The 13,253-nt window shown below is 48.9% G+C and overlaps 1 protein-coding gene across 1 annotated transcript; it reads right to left on the bottom strand.

Annotated features, from left to right (window-relative positions):
• Positions 1-1,709: 1,709 nt before the first annotated feature.
• Positions 1,710-4,169, bottom strand: her6 (hairy-related 6). Its single transcript, XM_030364948.1, has 4 exons — positions 3,763-4,169; positions 3,549-3,644; positions 3,335-3,422; positions 1,710-2,458 (listed from the first exon to the last, which is right to left on the bottom strand). Exons 1-4 carry the CDS (start codon positions 3,943-3,945, stop codon positions 1,938-1,940), a joined length of 888 nt encoding a protein of 295 aa, XP_030220808.1. The 5' UTR covers positions 3,946-4,169; the 3' UTR covers positions 1,710-1,937.
• Positions 4,170-13,253: the final 9,084 nt, after the last annotated feature.

Here is a 13,253-nt window from a genome sequence, read left to right as displayed (position 1 = left end):
TTTTAGCACTTATCACTGCCTCCCTCTCAGGCTCTCCCTCTCTATGTCTCTCTCTCTTTCTCCCCTCTTATCACTGGTAGACTCGGTCTCTCTCTCTGTCTCTGTCTCTCCCTCTCTCTCTCTCTCTCTCTCTCTCTCTCTCTCTCTCTCTCTCTCTCTCTCTCTCTCTCTCTCTCTCTCTCTCTCTCATCACTGTTAGACTTGGTCTCTCTCTCTCACTCTGTCTCTCTGTCTCTCTCTCTCTCTCTCTCTGTCTCTCTCTCTCTCTCTCTCTCTCTGTCTCTCTCTCTCTCTCTCTCTCTCTCTCTCTCTCTCTCTCTCTCTCTCTCTCTCTCTCTCTCTCTCTCTCTCTCTCTCTCTCTCTCTCTCACTAATCACTGTTAGACTTGGTCCCTCTCTCTCTCCAGCACCAAAACAGAGATGAGAGTTAATGGACTGGATCCTTCGCACAAAGGGAAACGTTTGATATATCTTATCTTGTATAGATAGAGTGCTACAGATTCATGTCTTGAAAATTATTTCCGTCTTTCAGTTGCACAATTCTCTCTGAACATTCATTCATTCATCCAAAACAACGTGCTGCTTGATTGATTCACTCAGACGAAAGAGAAAACGAGTTCCATTGAAGCCATGGACCCCTTTTCAGCTCCTTGAAAGGGAAGTGATTTATCTTAGCAGTAATTAAAATCATATTTAACAGAGGGAAGGGGGGCCCCAACGCTGAACAACTGAACCACAACAGACAACAACAACAAGAACAGCTTCCACACAACAGTGATGGAATGTGCGTTGCCATTGAGCTCGTCGGGCGCCACGGTTTGATGGTATCAAAAGCAGTGTTGCCAGATTGGGCCTGATTTCCCTGCCCATATGGCGACCCTGGCTGCAGCCTGCTACAGCCAAAGTCTGGACCAATCTGGCAACCCTGATCAAAAGGCGGCCCCTGGAGGCCCTCAGACGGCCAGGCAGGTCTGTGCAGCGGGCCCCAGGTTCAGAGCAGCGTGCTGCGGCCCCACGGAGCGGCCTTGCGTCGCAGAGATTGAATAAGGGGCACCTGTGACCTCTGACCCCCAACCCCTGTGGCTTGCTGCGGGACGGCCGGGCTCGACGCACGCACACAACGGAATGCACACAGACACACAACCTCACACTGGGCAGCCACACACACCGTACACATGTGCTGGGACAGTCACACCCAACACGCACTTCCCTTGGGAAACACACACTTCCCGGGAGAGAGGGGAAAGTTGAATGGAGCAAATCCTGTCAAAGGACATATTCCAATTGGTCTGGAGTGTGGCGGATTTATAATCGAAAAAAAATTATATTTATATATATATATATATATATATATATATATATATATATATATATATATATATATATATATATATGTGTGTGCGTGTGTGTGTGTGTGTGTGTGTGTGTGTGTGTGTGTGTGTGTGTGTGGTCTATGGTATGCTAACGTCTGTTGCTATGCATTGAGCTTGGAGGGTTCGTCTAATAGAACTCTAATACATCATTCCCTGTGTTACCAGTCAAACTACTGGGAGTGCTGAGACGTGATGGGAGATAATGCATCTAGGTTAATGGTGGCAACAATCAACTCAGAGATTCAACCATCAATTAACCTATTCGACAATTCACGATGGATAAGTCTGTGTCGATATTCACAAATGTGGTGGGGGCAGTTGACCAAATTATTCAAAAGCTATTTTATTTCATTTCTTAAGAGTGAAATTATCAGAGAGCATTTTAAAGAGCTATTGTGGAAACAGTACAAGAATGGCTGGCTCTCAATGCAAAGATTTAGAACATGAATGTGTGACAACATAATGTGTATAAACATCTGAAAAATCATTTACAAATTCATTTACAAAACTTACAAAAGGTCTCTTCGTAATTGTCCTTCCAAAAATATTAAAGTCGTCTGTCTTTCACCAAGGCCTCCACACAGAGTCTGCCGTCCCAGGATGATGCTCAACAGGTGACGTCGGCGCCGCATGGGCGGGTCGGCAGTTTGGCGCGCTCAACGGCGCGAGGGCCGCGTTGGAGATGAGAAACGCGAACTGGCCGTCCGCCGCAGGCACGACCTGAAATCCACCGCACAGCTTCACCGCATCGGCGCAACTTAAGTTCATCGCAGACACACTTTTACACGGAATCCCATTCATCTGCTGTGGTACCATGGTCCCTGGTAGCTGCAGCACAGTCTGTCCGAGGAGGCCGAGTGCTGACGCGGGGTGCGGCGAGTAGACGGCGCCCTGGCCGCCGCGCTGAGCGGGGAAGTTCACGGCGTTGATCTGCGACACGCAGGCGGCCAGGTGGCCGAGGAGGTGCGTGCGCACATCCGCGCTCACTCCCTCGCAGGTAGACAGGAAGCGCGTGACCTCCCCCACGCACTCGCTGAAGCCGGCCCGGTACTTCCCCAGGGAGGACGAGTCCGCGTTCACAGCCGCTGCAGAGGATATGACGGATGTTAAATCACTAGTATACTGACTGAAGCCCAACACATACACCGGCGCCGAAGCGGCGCGTCAAAAAGAACGCCCCCATTATTTCCGACACACTAGCCCACACGCGCGCCGGCTAGACGCGCGCCAGTATGAGCGCCCGGCGCTGCGCCGCCCCACTAGGCTTCACGCCGCTGTTATATCCCCTAGCCTCGCCGCCCCTGAAAAAGCGCCTTTTCAAAGCTGTTTTGTAGGCCTACATCCTGGCTTGATACAATATGGAGATGTTGATGCAGTAGATGAATAATTCCACAATGCAAACAGAATGAGAAATGACTGCAAATGAAGTGACTAAAACGTAAACAAAGTGCCCGACAGTAGCTACATAAAGTAACTATGAATTAATGTGACTATCATTGTAATGACAAACAGAGGATCATGGGCATCAGGGCCATCATGTATTTAGTCATAAAACAAATGGTATAACGTAGACATACGGACTATGTTTGTTGATCTGCTTCTTTCAAAACATAATCACAACGGTGCTCCAGAGCGATGCTTCCTATTGGTGCTAGGGGCGGCATTTGACGTGCGACATTTGACATCACGGAGGCATATCATAAACATTAAAAACTGTTCCGATGTGGGTCTGAAACAATACATATTTCTCTCATTTCAACTTCTGCTACTTTTTTTTACACTTTTTTTCATCTTAATTACTTTATCTTGTATTGTTGCTGCTATGTGGCTTTCGAGGAACCAAGCCTACTATGTTTATTCTTGTTTACCTGTACAATAAGATGTAATAAAAGTTCATTTCATTCAGATTCTGATTCTGAGGTCCCATTGGCGTGTTGTGCATTCCCCAGTGACAGTCCCACCTGTGATCTGGAGGCGCTGGAGGCCTCGGAGGTGCTTCACGGTCATCTCCAGGATGTCCGCCTTCTCCAGCTTGGAGTGCCTCGAGCTCTAAGAGTCGAAGAATAACAGGATACACATTACATTTAATTCTATACACGATTTTAAAATCAGGGAAGCGGGTTTATACTAGTAGAGTGCCAATCAACCAATCAGATGGCTGATCGTCCTCCTTACGTCTTTCTTGAGCGCGTCCAGGATGAGCGTCTTCAGGTGGCCCAGGCTCTCGTTGATGCGTGCGCGTCTCCTCTTCTCCATGATGGGTTTGGAGGACTTGACATAGAAATGAAAAAAGTGAAGCTCAGTATGTGGCATTGATTGAAACAGCATAGGAGCCTGCTCATTAACCATTGTGTTGTCTAATGGAACCACTTAATGAACACGGGCCCACCTTTCTGCTCTCGGAGAAGGACCGGAGAAGTTTACCGGGTGTTGCGGTGCCGCTCGAGGGAGAAGCAGCGACGGAAGAGGGCGACGATCTCTCCGGAGTATTGGCGGGCATCCTCAGATGTTGTTGTGCGTACGCTTTGAATAACACAGATCTTTTCTCTTGCTCCCAAAAAAGTTCATGCATGCATATATCCTGTCACCATATGCCTCCAGCGGTATCAACTCCAACTCTGCCCCTGTCTAGGTGCTTACGTTTAGAAATAGCGGTTCTGTTTGGGCTGTCGTCCTAGGTACCCCGAGATATCAGTGTTCTGCTTTAACTCGAGTCCTTATTTATGGGGCGGCCGTCTGCACGCGAATGGCTCGTGTTAAAGTCCTCTGAAAGGCGCGTCTTAAAGCGACCCTCCATCACCTCCTGCCAATGAGCGCGCGGCGCGGTGCTGGGGAAGTGGAGGGCTCGTGCGAGGCGGCCGCTCATTGGCTAATGTCCAGGGTCATTCATTTGCTCGCCGACGAATTGTAAGCATGGCGCTTCAAATAAATATCTCCGAATAGAATGAATTCGTCTCATGAGATTATTCAAAAGTTGGGTGAATAAATATACAACTGCTTTCTTTTTTATGCAAATGCTGCATTGGGCAGGTGGAATGCTTGCTCTTGATGCGGCGTGTGAGAGAGTTAGTGTTTTTGTGTTTCCTCACTGAACGCCTGAACACGATGAGGTCTGAGGAGACCTCCCATGATCTGATCTCCCTGTGGTATCAATCCTCCTGCCACACTCCGGGCAGGACTTCAGCCACACGGAGACCCGAGGACCACTGGCCTTAGATACAAAGGTTTATTTATTTATTTAGAATTTTAGTGAGTAGGGACAAATACATCGAACATTGTTTCATGTAAAATATAAAATAGATGCCATACATACAGGTTTCTAGTCAAGGCTAATTTGCAATCCCTGTCCCTGGTTAGGCCTTATCCAAAAGTTACACTAAAAGTTATTCAAGCAAAGTTAAACACAATACACAATGTTAGAATAGGAAAAGCATTAAATACAGGACACATAAGGACAAAAATAAGGACAATGATTAATGTGTATGTATGTGTGTGTGTGTGTGTGTGTGTGTGTGTGTGTGTGTGTGTGTGTGTGTGTGTGTGTGTGTGTGTGTGTGTGTGTGTGTGTGTGTGTGTGTGTGTGTGTGTGTGTGTGTGTGTGTGTGTGTGTGTTGGAATCAATGTCGTAGAAGAGTATTTAATTGTAAACGTATAGACAAAATCATGCAGACCAAAATCAAAAACAGAATTAGCTTGAAACTCACAGAGGCCACAGCTGATAATATAATAGATAATTTGTTGTGGGTCTGGCTTTAAATAACAAGGATGCAAATATGAATACAGTAGGCTTTTAAGTAAGAAATGATGAGTTCATATATTTTTAGATCTGCTTTTTATTGCAGTTGGGCAATATAAACTAGAAAATGGGTTTCAGTCATTTTATAATTGATGACGAGGCCAGGCATTAAATGTCTAGGCTTAACGGACACCTCTCTGTCCCCTGTCTGGGTCTGCGATGGCTGGGGGAACCCCTCTGCTATGGGTTCATTAGAGGCCCCAGCAGCAATCCTCCTTCATAGACCGGTACGGCTCAGGGGCCTCAGAAGGGAGGTGACCCCAGAAGTCTGCAGGTCAGCGGAGTGGCTCTGTCACAGCCCTCTAGTTAGATTTTACATTTTATATTTAGGGCATTTAGCAGACGCTTTTGTCCAAAGCGATTTACAATAAGTACATTTGTCAGAAGAAAGAGAAACGATATATCGCTGTCGTTATACAGTAAGGATGTTCGTAGAACCAAGTGCCATGCACTAACATTCGCTAGGTTAACCCATTCCCTGTATACAACAAAGATAGGATAAGATGCTACACAATTATAAGTACCATTATTATTATTCTTCATTATTATTAATATTTCTGTATATTTATTTGTGCCAGGACGTACAACGTACACAATAAGTGCTTTGGAGGGGTGAAATGGGGGTGGGTTAAACAGGAGAGCTTCACTGTGTGATGAGTGAGCTCCTCTTCCAACTCCACTGCTTCAACACAGCCTTGAAGAAGACACTTAACCTATACCTGCTTCAAGGGGTGACGGTTCAACTAGATCACCTTAAACCACTGCACAGACCAATGCGTGTACGATTATTCCCAATCTATCTTTCCCCCATTGTCCCAAACCTTCTCTGTGTGACTTTAAAGACAATATTGATCCTTAATGTTGGACGAGAGCCAGAGTTCAGACATTTGTCTTCTACAGCGTGGCCGGATTGGGACATATTTTCCAGAACAATTTTTGCCACCCAGGCTGCAGCGTGCTGCACCAGTCGATCCAAATGGAAGCTCAGGGTCAGGGTCAATACAGCGCCTAGTAGACGTAAGAGAGAGACGTTAACTTCACGTTAGATCTCCCTCGATCTAAGGACAAATCCATCAATAAGAGGGAAAATATCTGACCCTCAAACCCTCTTTTTACAAAGCCAGTTCCGGTGAGTTCAGATACAGCTAATCAAGGAGAAGGTTAGGCTTCAGACGTCGAAGATCGAACCCTAACCCTTTCAGTTGGGACCCCCTGGCCCCAATACATTATCCTAGAACTGCAGCAAGGAACATTGGTCCCAGCAGGTTGTCCTTCCTGCTGGCTCCCTGACTCTTCTCCAGGAGGAGAGCAGTGACACCTGTGGTGACACCTGTGGCGTCACCACGCCGGCGGCCCCATATCACCCCAGTGTTCATCCTATCAGACCCAGGGGAGGCGGTGCGAACACGTCTGCTGGGCCAGAGGGGGAGGTGTTGGACGAACGGAGGGGATCACTTAAACTTCTCATCCAAGCGCCGTCGCTCGCTGCTCCATCCTCCCTCTCTCTGAGGGAGGGAGAGGTAGAGGGGAGGGAGGGGATGGGCCAGGGTCTTCCATAGCAACTCCCAGCCCCCGGGCCCACACGCCTTTTGTCCCCCTCCCCAACAGCAGTTTCTGCTCCAGAGGCCTTAGACAAGGGCCCCATTAATTGCGGGCCTGTGTGGAATACACAGGGGACAATGGGCCCGACAGAGTGTCCAGCCCCCAGACAAGGCTGGAAACAAGTGGTACAGGAATGGGCCAGAATGGAATCGTCCGGGCTGATGTCACTGAATACATTTACCTACCTCAGAGCACATTCACTCACACGCTTTGTTTTATTTTGGACAAAAAAAAGACGGAGTGTGGAGGAGGGGTATCAATGGTGGGGACGGGGGGTGGTGGATGTGGTGGTAGCGGGGGTGTCCGGGGGGCGGGGAAGGGGGTGATGGATGAGGAGGATGGGAAATAACTGGTTGCCGTGGTGATGCGCCGAATCCAAAATATTGGTTGAATTTAGCGAAGGCCGAGATGTAGAAGGAGAAAGGAAGGGGTGGAGGGCGTGCGATTAAAACCGGCGTCGGAGCAGAGATGAGAAGGAGAGGGAAAAAAAAACAAAGGTTTGTTTTCTGTTGCGTTTTATCCACGCCTGTTTATACGGCAATGAGGCTGAACGGACAAAGGCCGGGGTGGTGGTGGGGGAGAGATTAGTGGACTCATCCAGGCTCATGTTTGTCAACAACAACCTGAGCGGGTTTCAAGTCAGCTTAATTCCGAGTCAGTGGAAGCAAGCGGGAGGGATGCTCTGTACCACCGAGCTAAATGCGGAGGAGACGCAACCATAGCAACCGGTATTTCTCTTTTTAGTCCCTAGGAGCAAAACAACTTGCCATCTGTCACCTAAGGCTGCTTTCTTTCTTGAGGAGTCTGCATTTAGACCTTGCACTCAGTGGCAAAGGCAATGAGACTGAAGTCTTATTGACTGGAGTCCCTTTGAAAGGGACCCCAGCCATCATCGCCTTATCCCTCATCAAGTTGAAGAAGAAGGAAAAAAAAACGGTTTAAGAATTTCTAAAAGAGGCCTCACGTTTAATTTTTAAAACCCAGACATGAAAGTGTTTCTAAACCACATTCAGCAGCCAAAAGTCTTTAAAGGCCTCGTTAACATGTAGATTATATGCATTTGGGTGTATTGTCAAAGTATCTAAGTGTATTTACATGTTAATATGCTCAGGGATACCCTGGCCCTGAAAAGGTAGCGGGGGGAGGCGGGTGAGCTGGCCGAGCTGTGAAGTCTGTCCCTGTGCACCATGGGAATGTAGTTTCTTTGTGCCATCGAGGTTCAAACGCATTCCATTTAGGCCATGGGTATTACCAGACACAACGACCTGTAGATTTAGGGGAGTTTAAACCTGAAGTTTTGTGAAGGGTTCGGATAATCATGAATAAAAATGAATGTGTTCAATGAATATACACCAAATAAATATATTATTCAGTTGATGCGATATATTTAAATTTTGGATTAAGCCCTGAACACAATGCACTGGTTTCTGTTCTTCCCTGTATATTGTTGTCCAGCGCAGTCCTCAGAAGACCTCTTGAGGTGGCCCAGCGTGCGCGGCTTATCTCCCACCATATATCCCAGTCCATATCCACGAGTGTGTTTGCCCTGGGATTTATGAATGTGAAGATGGCCCATTATCGCCACTCAAGATGCCTCACCAGACCACCGTTTTGGCCACTCTAGCGCGTGAAAGCAGCCCGGGAGATGGCCTTTCAGCACTCAAGGAGCTCTGGCTGCGTTCCCTTCACTCAGGAGATCAGCCTCCCTCGGGAGCCCGTCCCTGCTCTTTTCTGGGTGGTGTCCTGAGGGATGGCCGCTCCTTGTCCCGGGGGCCTGCCTCCTTCACCTGCCGGCTTAGCCGCTCATCACTTATGCACATAATCCCTGGTCAGGGCATGCGATGCACCAGTCGGGGCCCCGGAAAGCCTTCGCACATGCTTGCTGGGTGGCTCCTGGGTGGCCATGGCAACGCTCATCTTCTCATGACAGTTACTGCTTAGGCCCCCCCTCTCTCTCTCTCTCTCTCTCCCTCTCTCTCTCTCTCTCTCTCTCACTCTCTCTCTCTCTCTCTCTCTCTCTGTCTCTCTCTCTCTCTCTCTCTCTCTCTCTCTCTCTCTCTCTCTCTCTCTCTCTCTCTCTCTCTCTCTCTCTCTCTCTCTCTCTCCCTCTCTCTCTCTCTCTCTCTCCCTCTCTCTCTCTCTCACTCTCTCTCTCTCTCTCTCTCTCTCTCTGACTCTCTTTCTCTCTCTCTCTCTCTCTCTCTCTCTCTCTCTCTCTCTCTCTCTCTCTCTCTCTCTCTCTCTCTCTCTGTCTCTCTCTCCGTCTCTCTCTCTCTCTCTCTCTCTCTCTCTCTCTCTCTCTCTCTCTCTCTCTCTCTCTCGGGGACGTCATTTTCTGTCTCCCAAAAGACACCAGCGTTTGTTTCTCTGTCTATAGGACCCTCGCTCTCTCCCTCTTGTTCCTTCTCTCCCGGGCGGTTCCCATGCCTCCCTCCCCTGAACCAAGAGCCTCCCCCCGCAGTCCTCCCACCAGGCCGCGGGGCCCCGGGTACCCGACCGGCCTCCAGTCACACGGACCGCGCCGTCGTCACACTCAGATCCCCGGATTAAACCCATCATATCTGAGAGCGTTGCGGAGGAGACGGGGGAGACGGAGGAGAAACCAAGGCCCTGACCTTATTGTGAGTCGGCGCTGTAAACTAAGATTGTGAGATACACTTGCAACCGTCCATTCAGCGCGGTCACTCCAGGCCTCTAAGTGCAGATCGTCTTACCCCCCCACCACCACCACCACCACCACCGCCAACCCCCCCACCCTCCCATTTGGTTAATGCAGGGATGTGGGTCTTACAGGGTGGGGGTGGGTAGGAGCACGGGAGTGTGGGGTCCCTGTGGGAGAAGAAGGAAGACAAGCCCGCGGCGTTGTGTAGCAGCCACACTAACAAGTGTCACAGTGATATGAGGCGGTGCCCCCCCCCCCCCCCCCCCCCCCCCCCCCTCCCCTCCTGCTCCCCCACCCCCCCTATGTGAACCTCCATGTGGGAGGCGGCCCCGTCCCGGCCCCTGCCACCTCCGCACAAGGCCCTCCATTGACTTCTAACCTGTCGAGGGACCACCGCGGACAAAGAGCGGCGGGGCGGGGCCCGTCCCTACGACAAGCCTGTGAACAAATGCTAACACGGCTGCAACTGTCCTCCCCCTGAATCACTGGATTTATTGACCAACCACAGCGCCCATTCAGGCGGCTGGGAGACGCCATAAATGGGGGGGGGGGAGAAGAAGAACAAGAAGGGACAGGGATGCCATAAAGGGGTGGAGGACGGAGATGAGCTGAGGGGACAGGAGAAGGACGAGGAGCAGGAGGAGGCGGAGGAGCGCTGGCTTTGTGTCCGTCTGCCGCTCCCAGACCCCAGCAGGCCGTCCAGCAGACATGGCCTCCTTTGTGTCGGCCGTAGAATGAGGCGGACCGCAAGTGAGCATCAGGTCGGCCTGCGGTTCAGACTATCAATTACCGGTGGCCCCCGGTGGTACGAGTGGCCCCCGGCATTGCTCACCTCTGTAGGAGAGGGGTATGTGACTTTTAGGTGCTGTGGAGGAGCGTTTGTGTGTATGTGTGTGTGTGTGTGTGTGTGTGTGTGTGTGTGTGTGTGTGTGTGTGTGTGTGTGTGTGTGTGTGTACATTTAGGGTTCTGTGTGTCTGTGTGTGTGAGTGTGTCAGCGTGTGTGTACATGTGTGTATGTCTGTGCGTGTGTGTGTGTGCGTGCGTGTGCTCAGAGGTTACGTACACACTGGATGTAGCCTATATACTTTGGTTTATGCGTAATTGGGACTAATTTAGACGTCATGTAAGGGGAATGATTCGATTTGATTTGATGGGATTCAGCAGAAGGTATAGGTCTCTTGACCGGGATGCCTAAAGGTCAAGCTGCGGACCATGCAACCCTCCCGTTGGTTCCAGGGGGGCCGGTTCTTGCTAGATGTCACACTGACTGATCGTTGTGACGCCGTGCTCGGTCTCCCTGGTGTGTGTGCGCAGGACCTCAAGGCTTAGCGGGATCTTCGTCGTAAAGCTAAGGCAACGCAAACAGAATGTGTCCACAGACACAAACATTGAAAACACCACTCTAACAAAAACGTATCGAAGTGTAAGGAAAGAAATCTGGGAGGCCGGGGGGGGGGGGAGTCTGAGCACAAGCTTGATAGAAGGCCTTGTGGCAACGCGGCCCACTGTGAGAAATAAAGGCTGTGTGCTTTGGCCTCTTCAGGTCCCCCCCAGCAGCGGCCCATCTGTTCCACGGCTGCTCCAAAGCAATACAGCACAGCACACACAAGCCCCGATATCGCTTTGTCCAGGGGGCAACACTATCCTGCAGACGACATCGCAAACACGCCCGGGCCTTGTGCGCGATCTTGCCGCCGCTGCCGCGCGTGTTTACCCAAAAGATGATCCGCAGAGAGAGAGGAGGAAGACATGAGCACATGAATTCATGACCCCTCCTCATCCTCATCATGAATATTCCCAAACAAGCCTCTTCCCAGATTTGTGGGAGATCCCTTTCACTGGCGCTGCTTAGGAGTTCGGACCCCCTTTCCCCCCCTCATTCAAAGCGCCCCCCCCCCCCCCCCCCCCATGCCCCCCACCTCTAAATCCACCCATTCACTGGGCCGTATAGTCCCTGATCTCCACATGAAATGATACCCCTCTTTCTCCTCCACTCTGGTGGCTTTAAGCGCCCATATGCCAGCCAGCGCGGAGCCCATAACTGATCAGGGAGACGTGGCTGAACAAGTGCGGCCAAGGTCAGCCCCCCCATGAAGTGGGCAAGGGTGGCTTAATATACGCAGTTATTATATGGGGGCATGTGCTGTGGGAGGCTGGTGTTGTTGTGATCACCACATGCTTTTATGTGTAGTATTGCAGCTCTGATGGATGATAAATAGCGATGAGGAATCACTGACGTAATGTCTGTCTGCCATAAAAGACTCATGTAAGAAGAAAACCTGAATTGAACGCCTTCACACAGAGTTCAAAATCAGACAACAGAACAATCCGTTCTTTGCGATAATCAGCTTCTTTAATTAAAACAGCATTCAGCCACATTGTAAATTGTATTAAAAAAATGTCAATAAACTTAAAAATGTGTTTTATTCAAGAATATATCTTTGTGTTATTGTCTAAATTCACATCTTATCCAGATGGATCGTTCTTCCACAAATACACACATACACTCTACCTCGCTCTCTCTCAACGTCACACACATGTCTTCCACGGGAAGTAGTACAATCAGACTGCTCTCCATTGCTTCATATAAACACATATAAAACGAAAGATTGGAATGATTTCAGTCTTTTTAACAATCATGTCAAATAGAAAAATAGACCTAGACAAAATGGGCCAGGTTCTAAGTAAACATCAACCCTAGGTTTTCAAAGGCTCCTATTTAAACACGAGGTGTGACCGATCAATCAGCCTACCAGTTGGTCCAGTCCAGATCTGGGTTGGTTGGTAGACCCTGATCGGGTTGGTCGGTTGATATATTCATGGTACTGGGTGGACACACCCCCGTAGGATGTCACTAGAGGCTTGATTTTATTGAATGGATTGGAATGTTAAATCAAAATCAAACCTGGTCTTAAAATCTGAGCCCTTCATTAACAATAATTATTATTATTATATTGTTTATATATACAGCCTGTTTCATTGGCAGGGACAATCTCAAGGTGTTATAAAAATACTATTCATCATTATCTTAATCATTATTAAACAAGGTTTTGTCCTTGTATGGAGAGGGGAAGGAACACTGACGCCTTGTTCACACTACATGCGTCCGTCGACGGATGACCGAGGGCGTATCTCACGTATAGGGGACTAGTCATTGTAGACGCATACTGCAGCCAGTCAAATTGCTTCCCTCCAGGGATGGGCAACTGGCGGCCCGCGGGCCGCATGCGGCCCGCATCCTCACTCAGTCAGGCCCGCACATAATAAAAAAATAATAATAATAATAATTGTTCGAGTTACAGAAAACTCGGTCAAGAAAGATGAGAAGAATTCATAGAATTCGAAGGCAAACCGATGCGTCTAGTTTGCTTAGAAGCGATATCAGTCATTAAAGATATCCACTTAAGTCGCCACTACAACTACTACAACTGCTTGTTGGGTTTGAGTTCATTGAGTTGTTGCACTTAATGTTGGGCCGCTGTTTTTCAGTTTTTTGACTTCATTGAATGATGATGTATGTGAGCCCTTTGCACTGATAAAAATACTGACCATTCATGTGGCTGTTTCAGCATGGAAAACATGAAATTAATGTATGTTGGTTCAATTAACATACCGTACATAGGTTATGATTCTGGATGATTTTTTAGGTAGTGGCCATCCCCAAAATGCACCAGAATACAGGAAATCATATCTACCAAATTCAAAATTGTGTAGCTTCTCTCAGCTCACGTTTAGTTGAAGTGTGCAGTCATGTGGCCCTCCAGTGGTTATGATGAAAAATGTGGACCTCATTATCATGAAAGTTGCCCATCCCTGCTC

Source organism: Gadus morhua, chromosome 8 (assembly GCF_902167405.1).
Source record: "Gadus morhua chromosome 8, gadMor3.0, whole genome shotgun sequence".
NCBI classification, from domain to species: Eukaryota; Metazoa; Chordata; class Actinopteri; order Gadiformes; family Gadidae; genus Gadus; species Gadus morhua.
Note: the sequence above shows the minus strand (reverse complement) of the source record. Positions and strands in the feature narration are given on the sequence as shown.